Source organism: Cervus elaphus, chromosome 23 (assembly GCF_910594005.1).
Source record: "Cervus elaphus chromosome 23, mCerEla1.1, whole genome shotgun sequence".
Lineage (NCBI taxonomy): Eukaryota > Metazoa > Chordata > Mammalia > Artiodactyla > Cervidae > Cervus > Cervus elaphus.
The window spans coordinates 21,077,422-21,098,633 of NC_057837.1; the positions used below are offsets into that span (position 1 = coordinate 21,077,422).

Genomic DNA, 21,212 nt, shown 5'->3' on the forward strand with positions numbered 1-21,212 from the left:
GAACAGCAATAAGAAGAACACCCATAAGTTAAAGACTGAGTCACATTGTCAAAATGAATCCACATTTTCTTGGGCTGTCTTTCTTTCCACTTTCTCTCTCTGCCCCTGTCACAGTCACCAACATTTCTGATGTCCCTCTGTGTCTCTTTCTTACCTTTCATCCTTCCTATTCTCACTTTACTCTTTGAGGTATATTTCAGTTGACTTTCTGGATGTCGGTTTTCTTTTGCTCTGATTGTACTTTGGTTGTTCAGTTGTTCATCCATGTCCGACTCTTTGCAACCCCATGGACTACAGCTTGCCAGGCTTCCCTGTCCTCCACCATCTCCTGGAGCTTGCTCAAATTCATGTCCATTGAGTTAGTGATGCCGTCTAGCCATCTCATCCTCAGTCACCTCCTTCTCCTCCTGACCTCAATCTTTCCCAGCATCAGGATCTTTTCCAGTTGGGGTTCTTTAATTCCTCTTCACTTTTTGCCATTAGAGTGGTATCGTCTGTATATCTGAGGCTGTTGATATTTTTCTGACAATCTTGATCCAGCTTGTAAGTCATCCATTGCCTTTTCTGATCGTGCTACAGTCCCTCAAAGTAACTCTCACATGTAATGAACAATCACATCCATGTTCAAGGAGACGCAGTTGGGTTAGGACTGAAATGGTGCCATTTCTCTTGTGCATTCACTGGCTCTGCACGTCAGTTCTATTGGTTTTAAACAGCTGACTGAGCAGCTCACTGGGCATGGGAAGAAATGGACCAAGTGGCTTGACCAATGGACAGTACACTTACTTGAGTACTGTGAATTTTAAATGCTGGATTTTAAAAAGGACTTGGAGAAACTAGAACACAGAAAATTTGAAAAGAAAAACATCAAACATGAGTTATAGGCTAGAATACAGATTCTGAGGGATATTGGTGCTGAGATGTAGACACATACACAGTTTATTTCTTAAAACAGTTTTTGGTTCACAGCAAAATTAGGTGAAAATGACAGAGTTTGTGTATACCTGTCTCCCCCATAATCAACCTTCCAGCACCATTGGTCAACTGTGACAATTGTAAATTCTGCCAGGAACAGCCTCTGCAAGGGTGTGTGACTTCAGAGGGAAGATGCTAGAGGTAGACAGTTGTGTGCTATCATCTGGTAACCTCTCAGCAGTTGGGGGAATGAGGCCTTGACCTTGAGAGAAAAATCTGGACAATACAAGACAGAATTCACAGGCGACAATACAAGCCTACCAGGTTTCCTGTAGCTCAACCTTGAGCTGAGGTTCTACCTTGAGGGAAATTTATAAAGATAAAAGTTTAGTCCATAAAATGTTTGAGAAAAAAATAAAAGTAAGGATGTCCGCCATTCCTTCAATGTGAGATTAATAAAAAGAATGAAGAGAAATTATTCATTTGACCATGGTTAAATATCAAAAGATATATATATATATATATTTATAAAAATTTAAATCCAATTTACTTTCTAAGTTTTCGTTCAGAATGTTTCCACTGGATCACTGCAGTTGTATGCACTACTGTGTCTTAGGTAGTTAAATAAGAACATGATACAAACACCTCAAAGTCATACATATATCCCTCTCTGCTTAAACATGCTTATTCCCATGAACAAAAATTCCCTCAGATACATGACTTTCATCACAGGGTTCGAATTTAAATACGTTCTGGGTATATCACCACTCCTGAGTGGGAGAGGAACTTTTAGATTTCATTTCTAAAATGAATTCACACCACCATTCTTCTGTTTAAAACAGGTCATTCTTACAAAATCCATAAATAATAGTGTTAAAATGTAACAAACACAAAAAAAGGTATTCTTGAACTGGTTCCCATTATTTCCTTTTTTTTAAGATTTTTTTTTTACATGCACCATTTTTAAAGTCTTTATTGACTATGTTACTTTATAGCTTCTGTTTTATGTTTTGGTTTTTTGATCACAAGGGCACGTGGGATCTTAGTTCCTGATCAGGGGTCAAATCCACTTGCCTTGTATTGGAAGGTGAAGTCTTAACCACTGGGCCTCCAGGGAATTCTCAGTCTCTATTACATGCTATTTTTTTTCCCTAAAATACTGATTAGCCCATTAGCATATGTCCCAGTATAAAAAGTATAAGGACTGTTCCAAGAATAATGTTCCAGGAAATTAGTGCAATCCTGTATATTCACAGATACTCTCTGACCTCTAAAAACAGCAGCAAATCAGCACTCTTCTCTCTTGCTTTAAGTGTTGATTCAAACCATTGCTGTGGAATAGTTTAATGTGAAAAAAAGTTCATTAAATTTACATTGTGTCTTTGGACACTAAAATTTTATGAACCTCAGTATCCTTACCTGTAAAATGGGATTGTTGGGTATGAATCACATTATCTTGAAGAGTCTTACTAGTGTGAGACTTGGCTTAAGCTATGCTTTCATCTCTATTTCAGATACGACTGCACATATTGTACTTTTTAGACCTTTGAAGTGTGATCAAGACTGAAGGGCAAAGAATAGTGTGACAAAACCATCAGTTCAGTTCAGTTCAGTCGCTCAGCCGTGTTCGACAAAACCATAGCAGCCCTCAGTTCTGTGACTCAGTCCTCCCTAATGTCTCAGGATCCAAATTCCCGAAGCTGAAGTCATTAAGAAACAGTTAATAAACTGTATACCAGTGTAATGACATAATGGCAATTTCCCTAAATGCTAAAATTATGAATGCAACCCTTCAAAGTGCCTAACTTACCATGTAAAAGTGTTTTTACTCCTCCAAGAAAATCTGATGGTTGAATTTAAGAATATGAACCACAATTTCCTCTTTAATTGGAAAGTGTCATTTTTTAACAGTAATGATGCCCTTTATAAAAATGTTTCTGAGGTTAAGATAAGGTGTATTCTGTAATCATGTTGGCCTGTTATGTTAGAGTTCTTATTATTCCTAATAGAAAATTAATGTGCTTAAATTAGCTAAATGTTTCATTGAAAATATCTTACAATGTTTCAACACTGGACAGAGAGCTGACTCCCCTAATGTGAAAATGACTTGCTCTCTTTTTCAGGTTTTGTGACAATTCAGCCATCACTGTGTGAAGCTGATCAGTTTTCTTGTATCTACACTGTCCAGTGTGTCCCTCTTGCAGGGAAATGTAATGGACAGGAAGATTGCACAGACGGATCTGATGAAATGGATTGTCCTTTCAGCCCTCTTCCCCAGCTCTGTGGCCAAACAGAATTCCAGTGCTCCACCCATGAGTGTATCCCGTCCCTCCTGCTTTGTGATGGAGTGCCTGACTGCTACTTTAATGAAGACGAATCTGGCTGCTGTGAGTTATTTTCATTCAGTGTTCCAGGGAAGAAATGCTGTTTGGAAATGATAGAGAGAGCTTGACAGATAAAACAAAGTTCTCTAGAGTCTTAGCATGATCGTATCATCAGTAACAAAGTTGTTCGTGCTATGTTGCTGAACAAGGTGTGCAGTCCTTGGTTAGCATTTCCAGAAACATTTTGTTTGTAGTCATACTAATCTCTGTTAGATGTGTCCAATCTCCTTTTTACATTTGCATCTGAATCATTCATATAGGGGATGCTCTTGCAGATCTGTTAGTTTTTTAAATGTGTGTGGGGACGGATTAAAGACATGTAATTATAATTTCTTCCCCCTAAAAATGTTCATGAAGATGGCACAAGTGGGGAAATATCCATTTTAGTGAATAGATGTAATTAAGGTTTAGACCTGGACCTTGATAGATGTTATGTCATTAAGAGTTAATGCAGGATTTCCCTGGTGATACAATAGATAAAAAGCTACCTGCCAATGCAAGGGACATGGGTTCCATCCCTAGTCGAAGAAGATTGCGCATGCCACAGAGCAACTAAGTCTGTGTGCTGTAGCTACTGAGCCTGTGCTCTGGATCCCATGCTCTGTAACAAAAGGGGGCATGGCGAGGAGAAGCCCACGCACCACCACCAGAGAGCAGCCCCCACTCGCCACAACTCGAGAAAGTCCACATACAGCACCAAAGACCTAGCGCAGCCATAAACAAATAGAAAAAAAAGAGTTAATGCCAGAGTAAATCAGTGGGACATCTGGTTTGACATCTTCGTCACTTACTACCTGTACACTCTGGGGAAAGTCATTTGAGTCAGTCTCACCACCCATGTTATACCTACCTTACAGGGCTATAAGAATCGGAGAGAATGCCTGTAAAATTCTCAGTCCTGCATTCATCAACTTCTTTCTTTATTATAACTAGCCTATGTCAGATAGAGAAGGAAGAGTGTTAATTAAGTAATTACACAAATTACACAAATCTTTAAGGTGAGTACATAATCATGGTGGAGTCAAGGCACCACTAGCATTTTATTTAATTATTTTTTGTCTGGTTTCATGTTGTATCACACTGTATATGAGCTGCAGTGATAGAGCTCCATAAGCCATATGTTAGTGGCCACTTTTTTGGAGCAGTAAAGTTTGGAATGTAACTGTAAGATGGGGGTATTGGAAAAAAAAATAGAAGGCTATTTCAATGCCCCATTTTCTGTGAGCATCCAGAATTATGATATCTATTGCAAAAGGCATGAAGATGAATGAAGTAAAGTAAGACAATTTTTTTATATTTGAAGGTTTTAGCTTTAAATCAGTGAATATGTTTTCCTTGGCTTTCTATTTCCCTGTTATTTCCTACATGTATATTCTTTCTATAGTAAAGTCAGTTTGTGAGGTCATATAATATTGTCTTAGAGGCAAGTTAAACAAATAGAGGCAAATGAGGAAGAGGAAGCCAAGTTACTTATCCCTGTTCTGATCAAGGCTCTAATGGAATTTGGCTGTTAGAAATCAGATTAAGTTAAGGAATTCCCTGGTGGTCCAGTGATTAGGAATTGGCGCTTTCACTGTTATAGGCACAGGTTCAATCCCTGGTTGGGGAACTAAGATCCCACAAGCCTCATGGCTTGGTCAAATTTTAAAAAATAAAAAAGAAATCAGATTAAGCTCAATATAGTCATATGGTATTTGACTTCAAATAACAGTGCTATTTAAAGAGAAGCATAGGAAGATACTGTATTCTTATACATATGTTAGACATATGTTAGAAAATTGTTATTTGATGAGATAGTAATATATGGAATTCTGCTCCTAAAGGGAAATAAGTCTACATTAGGAACAGATGGTACTGTGAAAGAATTGCTCTTCTCCATCTCCAAAATATTTATTGAGTTATGACTCTGTAGGGAAACTTGCATGAAAATAAATTGTGGAAAAAATGCTAGAGCAATAATGACAGGATTGTCATCTGATGGTGAAAATTTACTAAACAATTGAAAGCATAACCGTATTTTTTGTGGACTCATTTTTTGATTTAGAAATGGCATTTTATAAACTGTCATTCATTCATTCACAAACGTTCATTCAGTTTAGTTCAGTCGCTCAGTCCTGTCCGACTCTTTGCAACTCCATGAACCGCAGCACACCAGGCCTCCCTGTCCATCACCAACTCCCAGAGTTTACTCAAACTCATGTCCATCGAGTCCGTGATGCCATCCAACCATCTCATCCTCTGTTGTCCCCTTCTCCTCCTGCCCTCAATCTTTCCCAGCATCAGGGTCTTTTCAAATGAGTCAGCTCTTCACATGAAATGGCCAAAGTATTGGAGTTTCAGCTTCATCAGTCCTTCCAATGAACACCCAGGACTGATATCCTTTAGGATGGACTGGTTGAATCTCCTTGCAGTCCAAGGGACTCTCAAGAGTCTTCTCCAACACCACAGTTCAAAAGCATCAATTCTTCTGCACTCAGCTTTCTTTATAGTCCAACTCTCACATCCATACATGACCACTGGAAAAACCATAGCCTTGATCAGACAGACCTTAAGGATGTAATTTATGCAACACATTGTATTGGACATTGATCCAATGGACATGACTCGATACAAACCCAGGTTGTTAGATACATTGTATATTAGTGAAGGAGGGTAGTAAATGATAGTTGGGATACCATGTGGTAAGTTCTGTGAGAGATAACCAAAGAGTTACTGAATAACACAGGATACTCCCTAACTATGGTGCCAGAGTGTCTATAAATTTTAACATGAAAAGTGATCACAGAGTCAAATTTGGAAAGACAGATAGTCATTAGGCAATTTGAAATGCTTGATTCCGGTGAGAATGTTCCAAGAATAAAGGAGAAGTTGTTTGATCGAAGAATATTTCATATAGTCTGTGGTGAAAAATGTAGAAATAAGTTGGGAGAGATAAGCAGGGACTAGGTCTTGAAGAGTCCACCCTATCATGCCAGTGATAAGTAAGTGTTTAAGTGGTACATGGAATGGATTGGAATGAGGATGGGTGCCTGGTTAGGAGATGTCATACTTGAAATAGTAAGGGGTTGATTAGGTTAATGGTATGATGCACAGGATGAATAGATTTAAGAGATATTCAAGTGAAGAGCAGGAGAAAGAAATCAATAATAGTTTCCAAGTTTCTGATCTAGGCAACAATACAGCCAATCTGCCATTTCTTGAGCTGGGAAAAATAGGAAGAGAAGGACTTAGGGTAAGAATGTGGCTTCACCTTTAAACATATTTTATTTATGTTATCTCTGGCATATCCACATGGAAACATTCAGAATATGTTTTGAAATGGGTGTGTGGAGCTCAGGAATGAGCTCAAGGAAGATATTTAAAGATACAAAGTTATTAGCATACAATGATTCAGACTGTGGCTGTAAATGAGATAATAGAGGAAAAATATAAGGGGGGAGACAGAATCTTAAGGAACATCTAAAGGATAGTTTAAAAAAACAATCAAAAGACAGGGAGATGTGGTCATAGACATAGGAGGGCAATCAAAAGAGAATGATGATCTTAAATCAAAGGTAGAAATCTATGTATCAGAGGGTATGCACAGGTTCAGATGTTTCTGCAAGATCACATAAAATTAGAACTAAAAATTTTTAGACTGGGAAAAAGCTAAAGTAGTTGCTGTGATCCTGGAGAGGTAACACCCTGTGGAGTGGGAGGGCAGATTTGTGACATCAGCCCTCTGTGGAGAAGATGAGAAATCATAGCGGGAAGCCAGCCGTAGAAAACCCCTTCAAGAAGCTGGCATTGAGACTGCAATATAAGACAAAATAAGAGGTTTCATTGATTGGTTTGTTTGTTTTGTGAGACTTGCATGTTTTTAAACATTGTAGGAACATCATTCTGAAAAGTTTGAAATTTTATACAGGAAAATTGACAGCAATTGATATTTAAAAGTCTTTTATTTTTGCAAAAATACATGTTTAGTGATCAGAATGCTTAAACAGAGCATATGGTGAGTCCAACATTTAAAAATAATTCATATTTAATCATGTATTTCCATTGATAACATATTTTTTATAAAAGTATCACTTCAGTTAGTGATACTTCTGTTTGACCAAAAATATCCAATTTCCTTAAAGTGGAAAAAAATAAGTATGGTTTAATGATATGGGAAAATAACCCAAAACTAAAAACATTCTTCTCATTGATATTTTATGAAAGAAATCTATTCACCATGAAGATTTTTATTTCATCAGATGTGTCAGTCAGTGTCCTGACAAGAAATAGATGGCATGTTGATATTGTGTAATTTTAGACTATTTTAGTAAAGGAATTATTTGTTAGGGAAATAATATGCATAGGAAAACCACAAGAGGTCTTTTATCACCCATAGAACAAAGGAGAGAGGAGGCAACAGTTGTTCGAATCTAGAGTCAAGGAGAGCTACTTGATAAAGGATGTGGCATTTGTAATGGGAGCAGCTAACCATTGGTAATCTCACAGTCTCTTCCTCTGCATTAACCTCCCACTGGTAGTACCCATCAATCAAACCCAACCAAAGCTAGAAGACAAAGAAAGATGTCTTGCCTCCTAGGGCCCAGAGCAAGGAGAGAAGATGGAGATGGATCAAGAGAGGCACATGGATGCTCTCTATCAATCAGAGAGATAACTGTGACCAGTAGATGGGGAGGTGAATGGTTTTACTGCTATCTAACTTTAATTGATGGGATTCCCAGGTGATACTAGTGGTAAAGAATCCACCGGCCAATGAAGGAAATGCAAGAGATGCAGGTTCAATCTCTGGGTTGGAAAGATTCTCTGGAGGAGGGCATGGCAACCCACTTCAATATTTTTGCCTGGAGAATCCCATGGACAGAGGAGCCTGGCAGACTACAGTCCACAGGGTTGCAAAAAGTTGGCCACGACTGAGCAACTGAGCACACACAACTTTTTTGTTTATATTCCAGAAGTAGTTGATGTATATTACGAAGTTAAATGCCACTTCTGAAAATCAGGAGCGGGGTTGTGCTCCTAAGACTTGTAGACCAACCTTTATCAACAGTTTTATTGCTGGCCTTTCAATTTGTTGCTTCCCTGATAGCTCAGTTGGTAAAGAATCCGCCTGCAATGAGGAGACCCTGGTTTGATTCCTGGGTCAGGAAGATCCCCTGGAGAAGGGATAGGCTCCCCATTCCAGTATTCTTGGGCTTCCCTTGTGGCTCAGCTGGTAAAGAATCCACCTGCAATGGAGGAGACCTGGGTTCGATCCCTGGGTTGGGATGATCCTCTGGAGGAGGGAAAGACTACCCACTCCAGAATTCTGGCCTGGAGAATTCCATGGACTGTATAGTTCATGGGGTCACAAAGAGTCAGACACGACTGAGCGACTTTCACTTTCACTTTCAATTTGTTAGCTATGATCTCAGCACCCTATGTACAAAGGTTACCCTTTGTATTTGACAGCTTCTTACAAAAGTGTTCCTCAGTTTATTCAACATGAAAATCACAGTGGTTAAGTCTGCTTTACAGAGGTATTCAAGAATTAAATGAATTAATGTGGCAAATTGCATAATATAAGCATTATCCTTTCCACATTAAATTATCTTTATAGTTTTATTAAAATGATTTAAGCTGCTAAGATATTTTAGTAAGAGTACAGATTGGTTTTGTTCAGGGACAGAGTACATATCCATCCTGCTTCATGCTAGGGGTGCGTCTGCCTTGAAGGGCTTGTCACCTTCATTCTCATGGCACAAAACCATAGCTCCTCTAATGTTAGAAACGCTAATCTGCTACATATATGACCTTTCATTTTAATGGTAAATAGATACACAGCCATAGTCACATATGCTTTACTTTTGTGTATATGTCTTATGTAGCAGATAGAATCTTCAAAAGGGATATTACTTTACAGAAGTAACTTTGGTGAGCCATCATTCACCAGCTGTTTATTTTTGATGTATCATCTACCTAAGCGAATGAGCTAAAAGCCATAAAATGCACTGTGGTACTTAGTTTATTTTGGTTAGAAAGAGTATCAACCTCTAGGGTGATGACAGATTGAAATAAGTATTTTTATAGCCATGAAACCATAATGTTTGAAAGAGAATGTGGCAAAAGTTGATATTGTCCAAGGAAACATCTTGAAACCTGATTGTCCTATAAATTTTATTTATAGCTTATTTGGACTAATTTTGGAAAATGCTTTGTTGTATATGTATTAATAATGGATAAAAATTAATGATTCCATTTGTTTTCCTACATTCAGTCCTTTGCTGTGTAGGTATTGATAAGTATTCATCACATATGTAAAAGTAGGTTTTCCACCTACTTTAAAAACACAATTAATAAGTATTCATTAACTTTAATATTATATCATTTAAAATACCACAGAAACTAAGATTTTAGTTTCTAATTTCATTAAGTGAAAGTCCAATTTTAAATTATCTAAACTGTAAATTTTCTATAAAAAGAAAAGAGTAAAATTTTGTACAAATTGAAACCATGTGTTTTATTATATATATTTTATGACTTTCAATGCTACTTGGGCTGTGGTTGAACACTTATATCATTTACAAGTTAGAACTTTTCATTGTACAATAAACTTGAAACTAAGCTCTCAGTCATACTGAAAATTGGGTTAAGGAATATGAATTGGATTAGTGTTTCTGAGAAAAGAAGTGTCCAAAATAATGCTCTACAAGAAGATAAGCACCATCGTCTTTGTATACAAATTTCAACATATTATTTAAAACCTTAAAACTGTTCTCTCATATGATCTCGCAGCTCCTAGCAATTCAAAACAATGATAAAATGCATATCACACATTGCTGTTGTTCAGTTGCTCGGTTCTGTCTGACTTTTTGAGACCCCCACGGATGGCAGCACACCAGGTTTTTCTGTCCTTCACAATCTCCCGGAGTTTGCTCAATCTCATGTCCATTGAGTCAGTGATGCCATCCAACCATCTCATCATCTGTCCCCCACTTCTCCTCCTGCCCTCAATCTTTCCCAGCATCAGGGTCTTTTCCAATGAGTCAGTTCTTCGCATTAGGTGGCCAACGTATTGGAGCTTCAGCATCAGTCGTTCCAATGAATCTTCAGGGTTGATTTCCTTTAGAATTGACTATCTGATCTCCTTGCAGTCCAAGGGTCTCTCAAGTATCTTCCCCAGCACCACAGTGTGAAAGCATCAATTTGTCAGCTCTCAGTCTTCTTTGTGGTCCAACTCTTGCATCCGTACGTGACTACTGGCAAAACCGTAGTTTTGACCAGGGGGACCTTTGTCGTATACATATATACATGGATATATTGATGCATGTTTTTAGTCACACATTCATATTTTTAAACTTATTTTGGGTTGCTCTGGGTCTTCTTGCTGGTGGGCCTACTCTCCAGTTGCCATGACCTGGCCTCTCACTGTGGTGGCTTCTCTTGTTGTGGAGCACAGGCTGTAGGCATGCATGCTTCAGTAAATGTGGCTTGCAGCCTCTAGAGACACAATCCTTTTTTTTTTTTTTTTTTTTTTTAATTTTTACACACATCTCTTCATCTTATAAGAGTTGGAAAATTATTCTGTTTCTTAGTTTACTTGGTTTGGAATATTATTTATCTTGTCAATGTATATCCTAAAATTATGTTACCCTTTGGAAAAACTTAAAGAGCTTTTTCTCTAGCTTTTCCTCCTAGCACTTTAGCCATTTCTGCAGTCTGGTTTCAGACTTTGGTTATGGATTTGTCTCTCCTACCTCTTCACAGAAATTATCCAGCCTAGGCAAACTGCTTTACTTACTATTCCAATATCAAAATTATTGATTCCCAATCTGTAGATTTGATTCCCACTCTGCTAAATGGCTTTTCTCTGGAAGCATTAAAATATAAGTTAAACTGTAAAGAATATCTCAAGACTCTATTGCTACTTTCACCCTTGACAGACTTCCCTATACTAAAGGAATCTCTTTTTTCTGTCATACTTACCTATACCAATGCTTTTCTAGCTAAGTCTGGCCTTATGACATTTCTCATATTTACTTTGAAACATTAATCATTCTTATATTGTTATCCATTTTGTTGCTCCATGTGTTTTGATTACTGTTTTCAAAATCTCTTTCCTGCATTTACCAGTGGAGGTGCTAAGCATAATCTCTTCTTTACAGTAAGACAGCTCAATATTATTTATTGGTGGGAATTAATGTTCTAGCAGGAAGAATCACTCAATGAAGAGTATCACTTGAATTTTTCAGATCCAGCAGTTTTAGTCAATGAAAATATATACTGTTAAAAACATTTTTATGTCCTACTTGACATTAAATGGTGATAGGCAGTTCTCAAACTAAACTTGTCAATAACCTTTGATTCAAATAAACAACTCCTTCCAACCCATAAATATACTTAAAAAAGAAAAATTGTGACATAACTGACAAACTCTGTGCAAGACCCATACATGGGGAAATTTGCTCCTGAGTATTCTAAAACTATCATTTTAGCTTGAAAAGATTGAGCTTAATTGTCTTTATTCTAGTAGAAGTAACTTCATAGATCGGTCTTTTATAAGTTTTTGGCAGCAGCTTTGGGTTAAAATATTCAAATAAGGGATACAAGAATACAGTTACAGGACAAAGAGTAGCATCTGAGGAAGGGCAAATACTCTTCAGGGCTAGATTGCCACTGAGCTGTCAGTAGTCCTGATGGGCATCCATAAAGGCAGTTTTCTGAAATAGCCAAAGTCTTATGCACAAGACTTAAGCTTGCCCCTTGAAACCAAGCCAGCAGGAGACTCTGGAAGTAGTGAAATACCTACATCATGCATTGACAGTGCTATCAAGGCATGTAGTCATAGTACCTTGGGCTGCAGTGACCTTCACCATCACCCGGATCTAACAGATACCCAGTGACTACCCATGGCTTATGACCCAGGTGGAAATGGATGAACATTCAAACAAGTTACAGTCTCTGCTAATTCAATAGCACATAATACAGAGATGTTAGGGTAGCAACAGAAGTACAAACAGAGATCTGCCTTGATATTAAAGTTGACTAGTCTAAAATCAGTTCAGACCATCAAACATACACAAAGCATTTTATACATACATACATGAATAATACTACATGATGCACAGCTGGACGATGATTCTATTGACAGGTTTTTGAGGAAATTTTAGTAAATTGAAGTTTTCTTCATTAAGAGCTCTATAGTTTAAAAATAAGGCTAGAACAAGGAACTCTGATCAGTATTAGGTGGCAGCCTGGAGGCAAGGGGAATGTGAGGGAGAATGGATACAGGTATATGTGTGGCTGAGTCCCTGTGTTGTTCATCTGTTACTATCACAATCGACTATACTCCAATACAGAATAGATTTTTAAATATTTTAAAAATAATAAGGCTAGAGAAATGAAGGATAAAATGAACTGGCTTATATTATGGAAGAAATCCATTTTTTAAGTGATTATTATTGCTCTTTCCTTCAGCCAACGAGAGCTGTTTTCATGGAGCTTTGACATGCTCTTCTTCTAACAGCTGTATCCCAGTGCACAAGCGCTGTGATGGTTTTGCAGACTGCATGGATTTCCAACCTGATGAATCCAGCTGCTTAGGTAACTATCCATTAAAATATTCTTTGTGATATAAGTCAGTAACTTCACCTGTGCACAATAAAAATATTAAAACTTGAAATTCTAAATAATAGCAAACATAGAATAATTACATTTCTGTTATTGGCTTAGTGGCAGGAAGAATGTTAAGGTTATTTTGCTACATTTATAAAAATGTACAGTATATAATACAATGAACTCATGCATACTCCATTTAAAAATGTTCACAAAATAAAAATCAAACAATTTTAATTTAATATAACTTAGCATAATTAGCATTTAATAATCTCTTCTATGCAAATTGCTGGTTTCTATAATAACCCTACATAATCTAATCTTATATAACCCCTACATAGTCTAATATGTTATTAATATTTTTTAATTGTGCATTTTTCTCACCTCTTCCTAAGAACTCCCTATTTGCATGATCTAGTCATGCTTAAAAGTCAGTTTATGAAACTTTAGACTTGCTTTTAAACATTTTTCTTTCTTCTGACCCCAGAATATTTATAAGAACTGATAATGTGTTTTTGTGATTATACTTTTATCAAAACTGCCTTAATAGCCTCTAATTTGTTGTGGCACATTGTTAACATCTCTCCTGAGTAATTGAATTTTCATTTCATGCCAGGATATGTAAAATAAAAGATAGAGACAATGTAAATGTCACAACTAAAAGATAATATGGACTGGTGATAAAAGATATATTCAATCACATGTTATAAATAAACTGGGGATATTTCATATCAAAACTAGGACAGAATATATTCTTTGTATCTTTCAAGATAGAAAAACATTATGAGATAAGCAACAAAGGCAGGATATTTAAAATCAAATCATAATGCAAAAATATTTTTTATACTGCTAAAAATGAGTTCTTGCACAGCACTGAATTTTATGAGCACAAAGGGAAATCAAGAAGTGGGCAAATCTGATCCCATAAAATATGCAAAGATGAATGCTCTTTGACTTTATATCTCTACTAGGCATGCTTATACATCAGATCAGATATACAAAAGGAAGTGTTCTTACCCTCTGAAGAGAGATCTTACTCTGAAGAGAATAAGAATGGTAATAATGAAACAAGTCCATTCTTTGAACTTATGAAGATACAGTCTTTATGTCCAGTACTCATATTTATCTATATAAAACTGAGATTGTTTTCAAGATAATCCTATATGAGAACAAGTATATTGTAACATGTTATAGTTCACTGTCTGCTTTGACATTTTCTATCTTTTAAAATACGGTCAGGAAAACAGAAGACCTGTCATTCATACTGTATGATGGACAATCTGTAGATAATATTATAGTACACATTTTTGTCATCTGTCATTTCAATCACTCGCCAGTTCACTTAGTTCATTTACAAAGTATAGGTCATATTGCCACAGCTGTTGGGTTAGAATGAAATAAAGAACTAGTGAAGCAGTTTTCATAAAAAATGATCTGTATTATATTATGTATTCTCTTATTTATATTTTTATGCCTTTTAGTTTGTCAATCAAATATGAAAATGTTTCTGTTTTTAAGAATGCCTTTATACCTCATCCATGCTAAAATGTGTCCATGCATATTATACCTTCCTCTTTTAAAACATCATATTCTCTTAAGGTCAGCATTTCACAGACATTTATGAGCCCAATCTTACAGCATCCAATAATTCTCCCAGTGGTCACACAACAGATGGTGAGCAGCTGGTCTCCCCTCACCTCAAGGTTTAAGTCATTAACCAAAACATCAAGCTCAGGCACTGCATGAGTGTTGCAGGTTAAGTATATTTCAATGAGTCCTATTTGTTCCCAAGTTACACTAAGAAGGAATATTTTCAAGTTTTGGTTGCTTAGGCAACAGAAAATTATTAAACAGAATATGTCTGAGTTAATTTACATTGAAAGTCTTTTTCCAGTCATTTGCAGTAGTATAGTTAATAAAGATTATGTTAAAGTGATACTGTAATTATGATAATCATTATTTGAAGGCAAATTAGGGAAAGGCACACAAAATATACAGTTATCAGATGAGATAGTATTAATTTAATATTTTAACAACAATAATAATAATATAGCTTAATAAAGTTTCAGAGGTTCTGAAAACCAAACCAAAACATAACACAAAAACTTCATACAAGTACTTGTGAAGCTATTTCAAGTTTCTGAAATGCAGTTAATCCCCCCTGCTGTCCCTGAGCTGGGATTTCAAGATAAAGAAAAGTCTCTACCCACTAGGAATTAGTTTGCTGCACAATTTTCTGGTGAACTCTTATAATCCATAGAGCTTCTGAAACTACATAAAGTGTACTGTGTATATGTATTTTAATCCATGGCAGTGCCTAAATACCACATAATATCAAGAAACACAAGGGGTGGTAGAAATTCTGAACTGAATAGCAAATTATTTGACATCTTTAGACTAACAGGATTTAGAACTAGAGGACCAAAATTTAGTTAAACATCTGGTGTTCTCTTGCTGTTAACTTAAGCAAATTATACTATTAACCAGTTTCCTCTGTTAAAAAAAAAAAAAGAAGAAGAAGAAGAAGATAAGTATGGGATATAGGGTTATACCACTTAATGCTGTGAGGATTAAATGAAGTAAGATCAGTAAAATTCTTGAGACTCTTGCTGTTTGTCTCTGATAGAGCAGGTCTTCTGTAAACGGTAGTGATGATGGTGATCATGATGATAGAAGGGGGAAAATAAAAGAAGAGAATTTGGAGAGAGCAGTGGTAATAGAAATTAAGTTACATGGTAAACTCAAAGAACCCCCAAATAGGACTTCCCTTGTGGTCCAGGGGCCAAGACTCCATGCTCCCAAAGCAGAGGTTTCAGGTTTGATTCCTGGTTGGGGTACTAGCTCTCACATGCCCCAGTTAAGGACCCGGCATGCCACAATGAAGTTTGAAGATCCTGCGTGTGGCAACTAAGACCCAGCAGAGCCAAATAAATAAATAAATTGCATCATTAAAAAAAAGAACACCAAATATGGGGAAATGGATGAGAACAATCATTTAATACTTTATTCATACCATTCACTGCTATAAAAATGTTCAGTTCAGTCATTCAGTTGTGTCCAGCTTTTTGTGATCCCATGGACTGCAGCATACCAGGCTTCTCTGATCATCACCAACTCATGGAGTTTGCTTGAACTCATGTCCATTGAGTCGGTGAAGCCATCCAACCATCTCATCCTCTGTCGTCCCCTTCTCCTCCTGCCCTCAATCTTTCCCAGCATCGGGGTCCTTTCCAAAGAGTCAGTTCTTCACATCAGGTGGCCACAGTATTGGAACTTCAGCATCAGTCCTTTCAATTTATCCTCCCACAAGTCCTATAAAAGAAGGCCGTCTTCATTTTAAACATAAAGAACTGCATACCTAAAATACCAAACCCAACAACAATACATAAATCATTAACTAAGTCGTGTATCACAGAGGGAAAACCAGGACTCACGTGTTGTCAGTCTTCCCTATAGTCCACCATAGAATAGTCATCACTATTCCAGTTTCCATGCAACTGAGAAGGGAAAAAATATATAAATAAAATATAAATATAAAAATATATCATTATATTATATATAAATATTATATAAAGTGAAAGTGAAGTCAGTTGTGTCTGACTCTTTGCGATCCCATGTGCTATACAGTCTATGGAATTCTCTAGGCCAGAATACTGGAGTGGGTAGCCATTCCCTTCTCCAAGGAATCTTCCCAACCCAGGGATCGAACCCAGGTCTCTCACAAGGCAGGTGGATTCTCTACCAGCTGAGCCACCAGGGAAGCCCAAATATTATATAAAGATATATAAGCATATTTTATAAATATATATGTGTAAAAATACTTTATATAAATATATATTTGTGTGTGTGCCTAACTGCAGATTATTTAGATTTAAGCTTAGAAGTTACTTTTGTTTTTGTACTCATCACTTATCCAACTTATATGTGTTTTCAGCTTATCCAAAGTCATACACGAGAGTGAGATTGAATGTGAATCCTTTCCAGAATGGTATTTCCACATGGTTAACAGTGAGTTGTATAGGCTTCCAGACACATAGTCATGATAAACAACTCAAGAGGGTACAAGGCAGGGAGATACTTGTGGTGCTAATTCTAACATCCAGCTTATGGATTTCTAGCTCCCAATTATTCATTTATCTACTAAATATTTTTTGTATCTTCATTACTATCTGATGTCCGTGTCTTTCCCCATTTCACTCTCTGCTCTCTGCTGTAAATTATTTTGAGTAAATTAAAGATGAAAGTGCTTGTACTGTTATCTTTATAAAGAACTGAAAGTCAAAATGGTTGTCTGAGGAGGCCTTACAAATAGCTGTGACAAGAAGAGAAGTGAAAAGCAAAAGAGAAAAGGAAAGATATTCCCATTTGAATGCAGAGTTCCAAAGAATAGCCAGGAGAGATAAGAAAGCCTTCCTCAGTGATCAGTGCAAAGAAATAGAGGAAAACAACAGAATGGGAAAGACTAGAGATCTCTTCACGAACATTAGAGATACCAAGGGAACATTTCAGGCACAGATGGGTTCGATAAAGGACAGAAATGGTATGGACCTAACAGAAGCAGAAGATATTAAGAAGAGGTGGCAAGAATACACAGAAGAACTGTACAAAAAAGATCTTCATGACCCCGATAATCACAATGGTGTGATCACTCACCTAGGGCCAGACATCCTGGAATGTGAAGTCAAGTGGGCCTTAGATAGCATCACTACAAACAAAGCTAATGGATATGATGGAATTCCAGTTGAGCTATTTCAAATCCTGAAAGACGATGCCGTGAAAGTGCTGCACTCAATATGCCAGCAAATTTGGAAAACTCAGCAGTGGCCACAGGACTGGAAAAGGTCCGTTTTCACTCCAATCCCTAAGAAAGGCAATCCCAAAGAATGCTCAAACTACTGCACAATTGCCCTCATCTCACATGCTAGTAAAGTAATGCTCAAAATTATCCAGGCCAGGCTTCAGCAATATGTGAACTGTGAAATGCCAGATGTTCAAGCTGGTTTCAGAAAAGGCAAAGGAACCAGAGACCAAATTGCCAACATCCGCTGGATCATCGAAAAAGCAAGAGAGTTCCAGAAAAACATCTATTTCTGCTTTATTGACTACACAGAAGCCTTCGACTGTGTGGATCACAATAAACTGTGGAAAATTCTGAAGGAGATGGGTATACCAGACCACCTGATCTGCCTCTTGAGAAACCTGTATGCAGGTCAGGAAGCAACAGTTAGAACTGGACATGGGACAACAGACTGATTCCAAATAGGAAAAGGAGTATGTCAAGGCTGTATATTGTCACCCTGCTTATTTAACTTATATGCAGAGTACATCATGAGAAACTCTGGGCTGGAAGAAGCACAAGCTGGAATCAAGATTGCCGGGAGAAATATCAATAACCTCAGATATGCAGATGACACCACCCTTATGACAGAGAGTGAAGAGGAACTAAAAAGCCTCTTTGTGAAAGTGAAAGAGGAGAGTGAAAAAGTTGGCTTACAGCTTAACATTCAGAAAACTAAGATCATGGCATCTGGTCCCATCACTTCATGGGAAATAGTTGGGGAGACAGTGGAAACAGTGTCAGACTTTATTTTTTTGGGCTCCAAAATCACTGCAGATGGTGATTGCAGCCATGAAATTAAAAAACGCTTACTCCTTGGAAGGAAAGTTATGACCAACCTAGATAGTATATTAAAAAGCAGAGACATTACTTTGCCAACAAAGGTCCGTCTGGTCAAGGCTATGGTTTTTCCAGTGGTCATGTATGGATGTGAGTGTTGGACTGTGAAGAAAGCTGAGCACTGAAAAATTGATGCTTTTGAACTGTGGTATTGGAGAAGACTCTTGAGAGTCCCTTGGACTGCAAGGAGATCCAACCAGTCCATCCTAAAGAAGATCAGTCCTGGGTGTTCATTGGAAGGACTGATGCTGAAGCTGAAACTCCAGTACTTTGGCCACCTCATGCGAAGAGTTGACTCATTGGAAAAGATCCTGATGCTGGGAGGGATTGGGGGCAGGAGGAGAAGGGGACGACAGAGGATGAGATGGTTGGATGGCATCACCAACTCGATGGGCATGAGTTTAAGTAAACTCCAGGAGTTGGTGATGGACAGGGAGGCCTGGCATGCTGCGATTGATGGGGTCGCAGAGAGTCGGACACGACTGAGCGACTGAACTGAACTGAAGACCAAAAATATCAATAATAATAAAATGGTTAATCTAACAAGGTATATATCTATTTATATCAAATGGATAGGGTATTTTTAGTCAGGCCAGCTAATTTCTTATTTATGAAGGAAATTTCACATGTGCTCTGTTCAGTCCAGTCTGCCTTCAGTGCCTGAGGGGGGCAGCTCTTTCTGCTCATCTCCAGCCCTGCACTTTGCTCTTGAAGTTCCATAGGAGAATTTGGCAAAGGCAAGACAGGAAATATACCCCAGAAAAGCAAACCAGTGGAAAGTTTTGAAACGAAATGTATACCAAACATGTGGTATATTTCAAGTTTGTTTCCAGAAAGCAACCTTTCTTCTTCCCTGTTTTCCTCTTTTCTAATGCCTCTACCAGCCTCTTCTGAACTTTCAGTGACGGGCCTGACAATCTGACTCTTTAGACTCACGGTTTCCTTCAGTGGATAAAACCTACCTAACAGCTCTGTTTCTCCTCTTTACTTTTCTGCTGTGCCTCATGAACATCATCCTTCCTCTGCCCAAGTAAATGGTTTCTCTATCTGTGTTAATATTTCACCTTTCTTCAGATCTACAAATCTGCCCACTGAATACTTCCATTTGGATGTCCCTTAGGCACCTAAACACAGCATCATTGTTCCCTTTAAAATCTTCCTTCCCCATAAATTCCACAACTCAAGGAATCAAGCCATCAATTAATAAGTAACCCAGTCAGAAATTTGAATATCATCCTTGACTTTCCCAAAATGTTTCAGTCCCAGTTTTTAAATATCTCATAAATTCCCACAACTCTGAATTCTCCCATTCTGTCCCTTTCATTCAGGCGTTCCTGGATTGTGTTGTACACCCAGATTTTTTGCCTTGGCCCTTCTGTTGACTGTAAAGTCTGTAGCCAGAATTATCTTTCTAAAGCATAAGCCATATCACTTCCCTTCTTAAGATCCTAGTCTCCTAGGATAAAGTTTAAACTCACTGAACCCAGATGATCTGGTCCCTGTGTGTCTATGACTTTCTCTCATATTTTGTATTATCAATAACCCAGTCTGGTGGAACGTCCCTCAGTTTCTCAAATATACTACAGTCTCTTCTCAGACCTCTGTGTCTTTATGTTTACCTTAACACACACACACACACACACACACACACACACCTATCCAAATAAAAGCTCTTCTGGAGCTTTTCCTTATTGGTCAAATTTGACTTAGGTTCTCTCCTTGGTGTCCCCATTACCCTTGTTACATTCATTACAAAGTAGACTACTTTTAATGCCATATTTTAATTCCCTAGTCACTTTTTACATCCTCTATGAAGCTGGAAGGTCAATGAGAGCAGAGGCTGTGCCTATATCATTTTTAGATCAACATTTCTTAAGCACATATTGTGAGCCTGATGTTCTATTAACATTCTCAACAGCCCCATGAGATAGGTACTATTATTAACCCTGTTTAATAGAGAGAAACCTGAGGCACAGAGAGATTAACTACCTCACTCTGAATCACACAGCTCATAGACTGAGCTGAAATTTCAACTCAGGTGGTCTGGCTCCAGTACCCTCAGCCTTAACAGCTATGAAGCTTCCTGTATTATTTATCATTCCATATCCAGTGCCTAGCCAAGTGCCAGACATAGAATAGGGGCTCAAAATAGATGTGTTGATTACACATGAAAAGCAGTATAGGCTTCTCAACTACTAGAGTTATGATAGCCTAATCAGAGAAGAATTGTCTCCTACAAGAGAAGAGGTGTGAAGAAGCCAAAAAGAGTAAGGAGGGGGTTAAGTGAGTGGGGAAATTGGCAAGTTTCAATGGATCAGGATCATGTAGTGACAATACAAGGAGACAGTGTTAAGCAAAGAGCTGAAATCACTGCCCACTTCTTTTTTTATTGAAGTATAATTGCTTTACACTGTTGTGTTAGTTTCTGGTGGACAACAAGGTGAATCAGCTATTATGCATATATACATCCTCTCCCTCTTGAGCCTCCACCCCCAGCCCCCATCCCATCCCTCCCGGTTGTCACAGAGCGCTCGGAGCTAAAGCCTCCCGCTAGCTCCCTGTCTTACACATGTGGTAGTGTATTTGGGAGAGCAACACTCACCACTTCTACAGGCATGACTGCGTGAAACTATTTAGCTTCTTTTTAA

At 37.7% G+C, this 21,212-nt stretch overlaps 1 protein-coding gene across 1 annotated transcript in view; it reads left to right on the forward strand.

Moving 5' to 3' along the window:
• Positions 1-21,212, forward strand: part of MALRD1 (MAM and LDL receptor class A domain containing 1) — a 515,151-nt gene that overhangs the window by 403,684 nt on the left and 90,255 nt on the right. The window contains exons 34-35 of the mRNA XM_043884605.1: positions 3,039-3,302; positions 12,750-12,875. Coding sequence (XP_043740540.1) covers positions 3,039-3,302; positions 12,750-12,875 — 390 coding nt within the window. The remainder of the gene's footprint in view (positions 1-3,038; positions 3,303-12,749; positions 12,876-21,212) is intronic.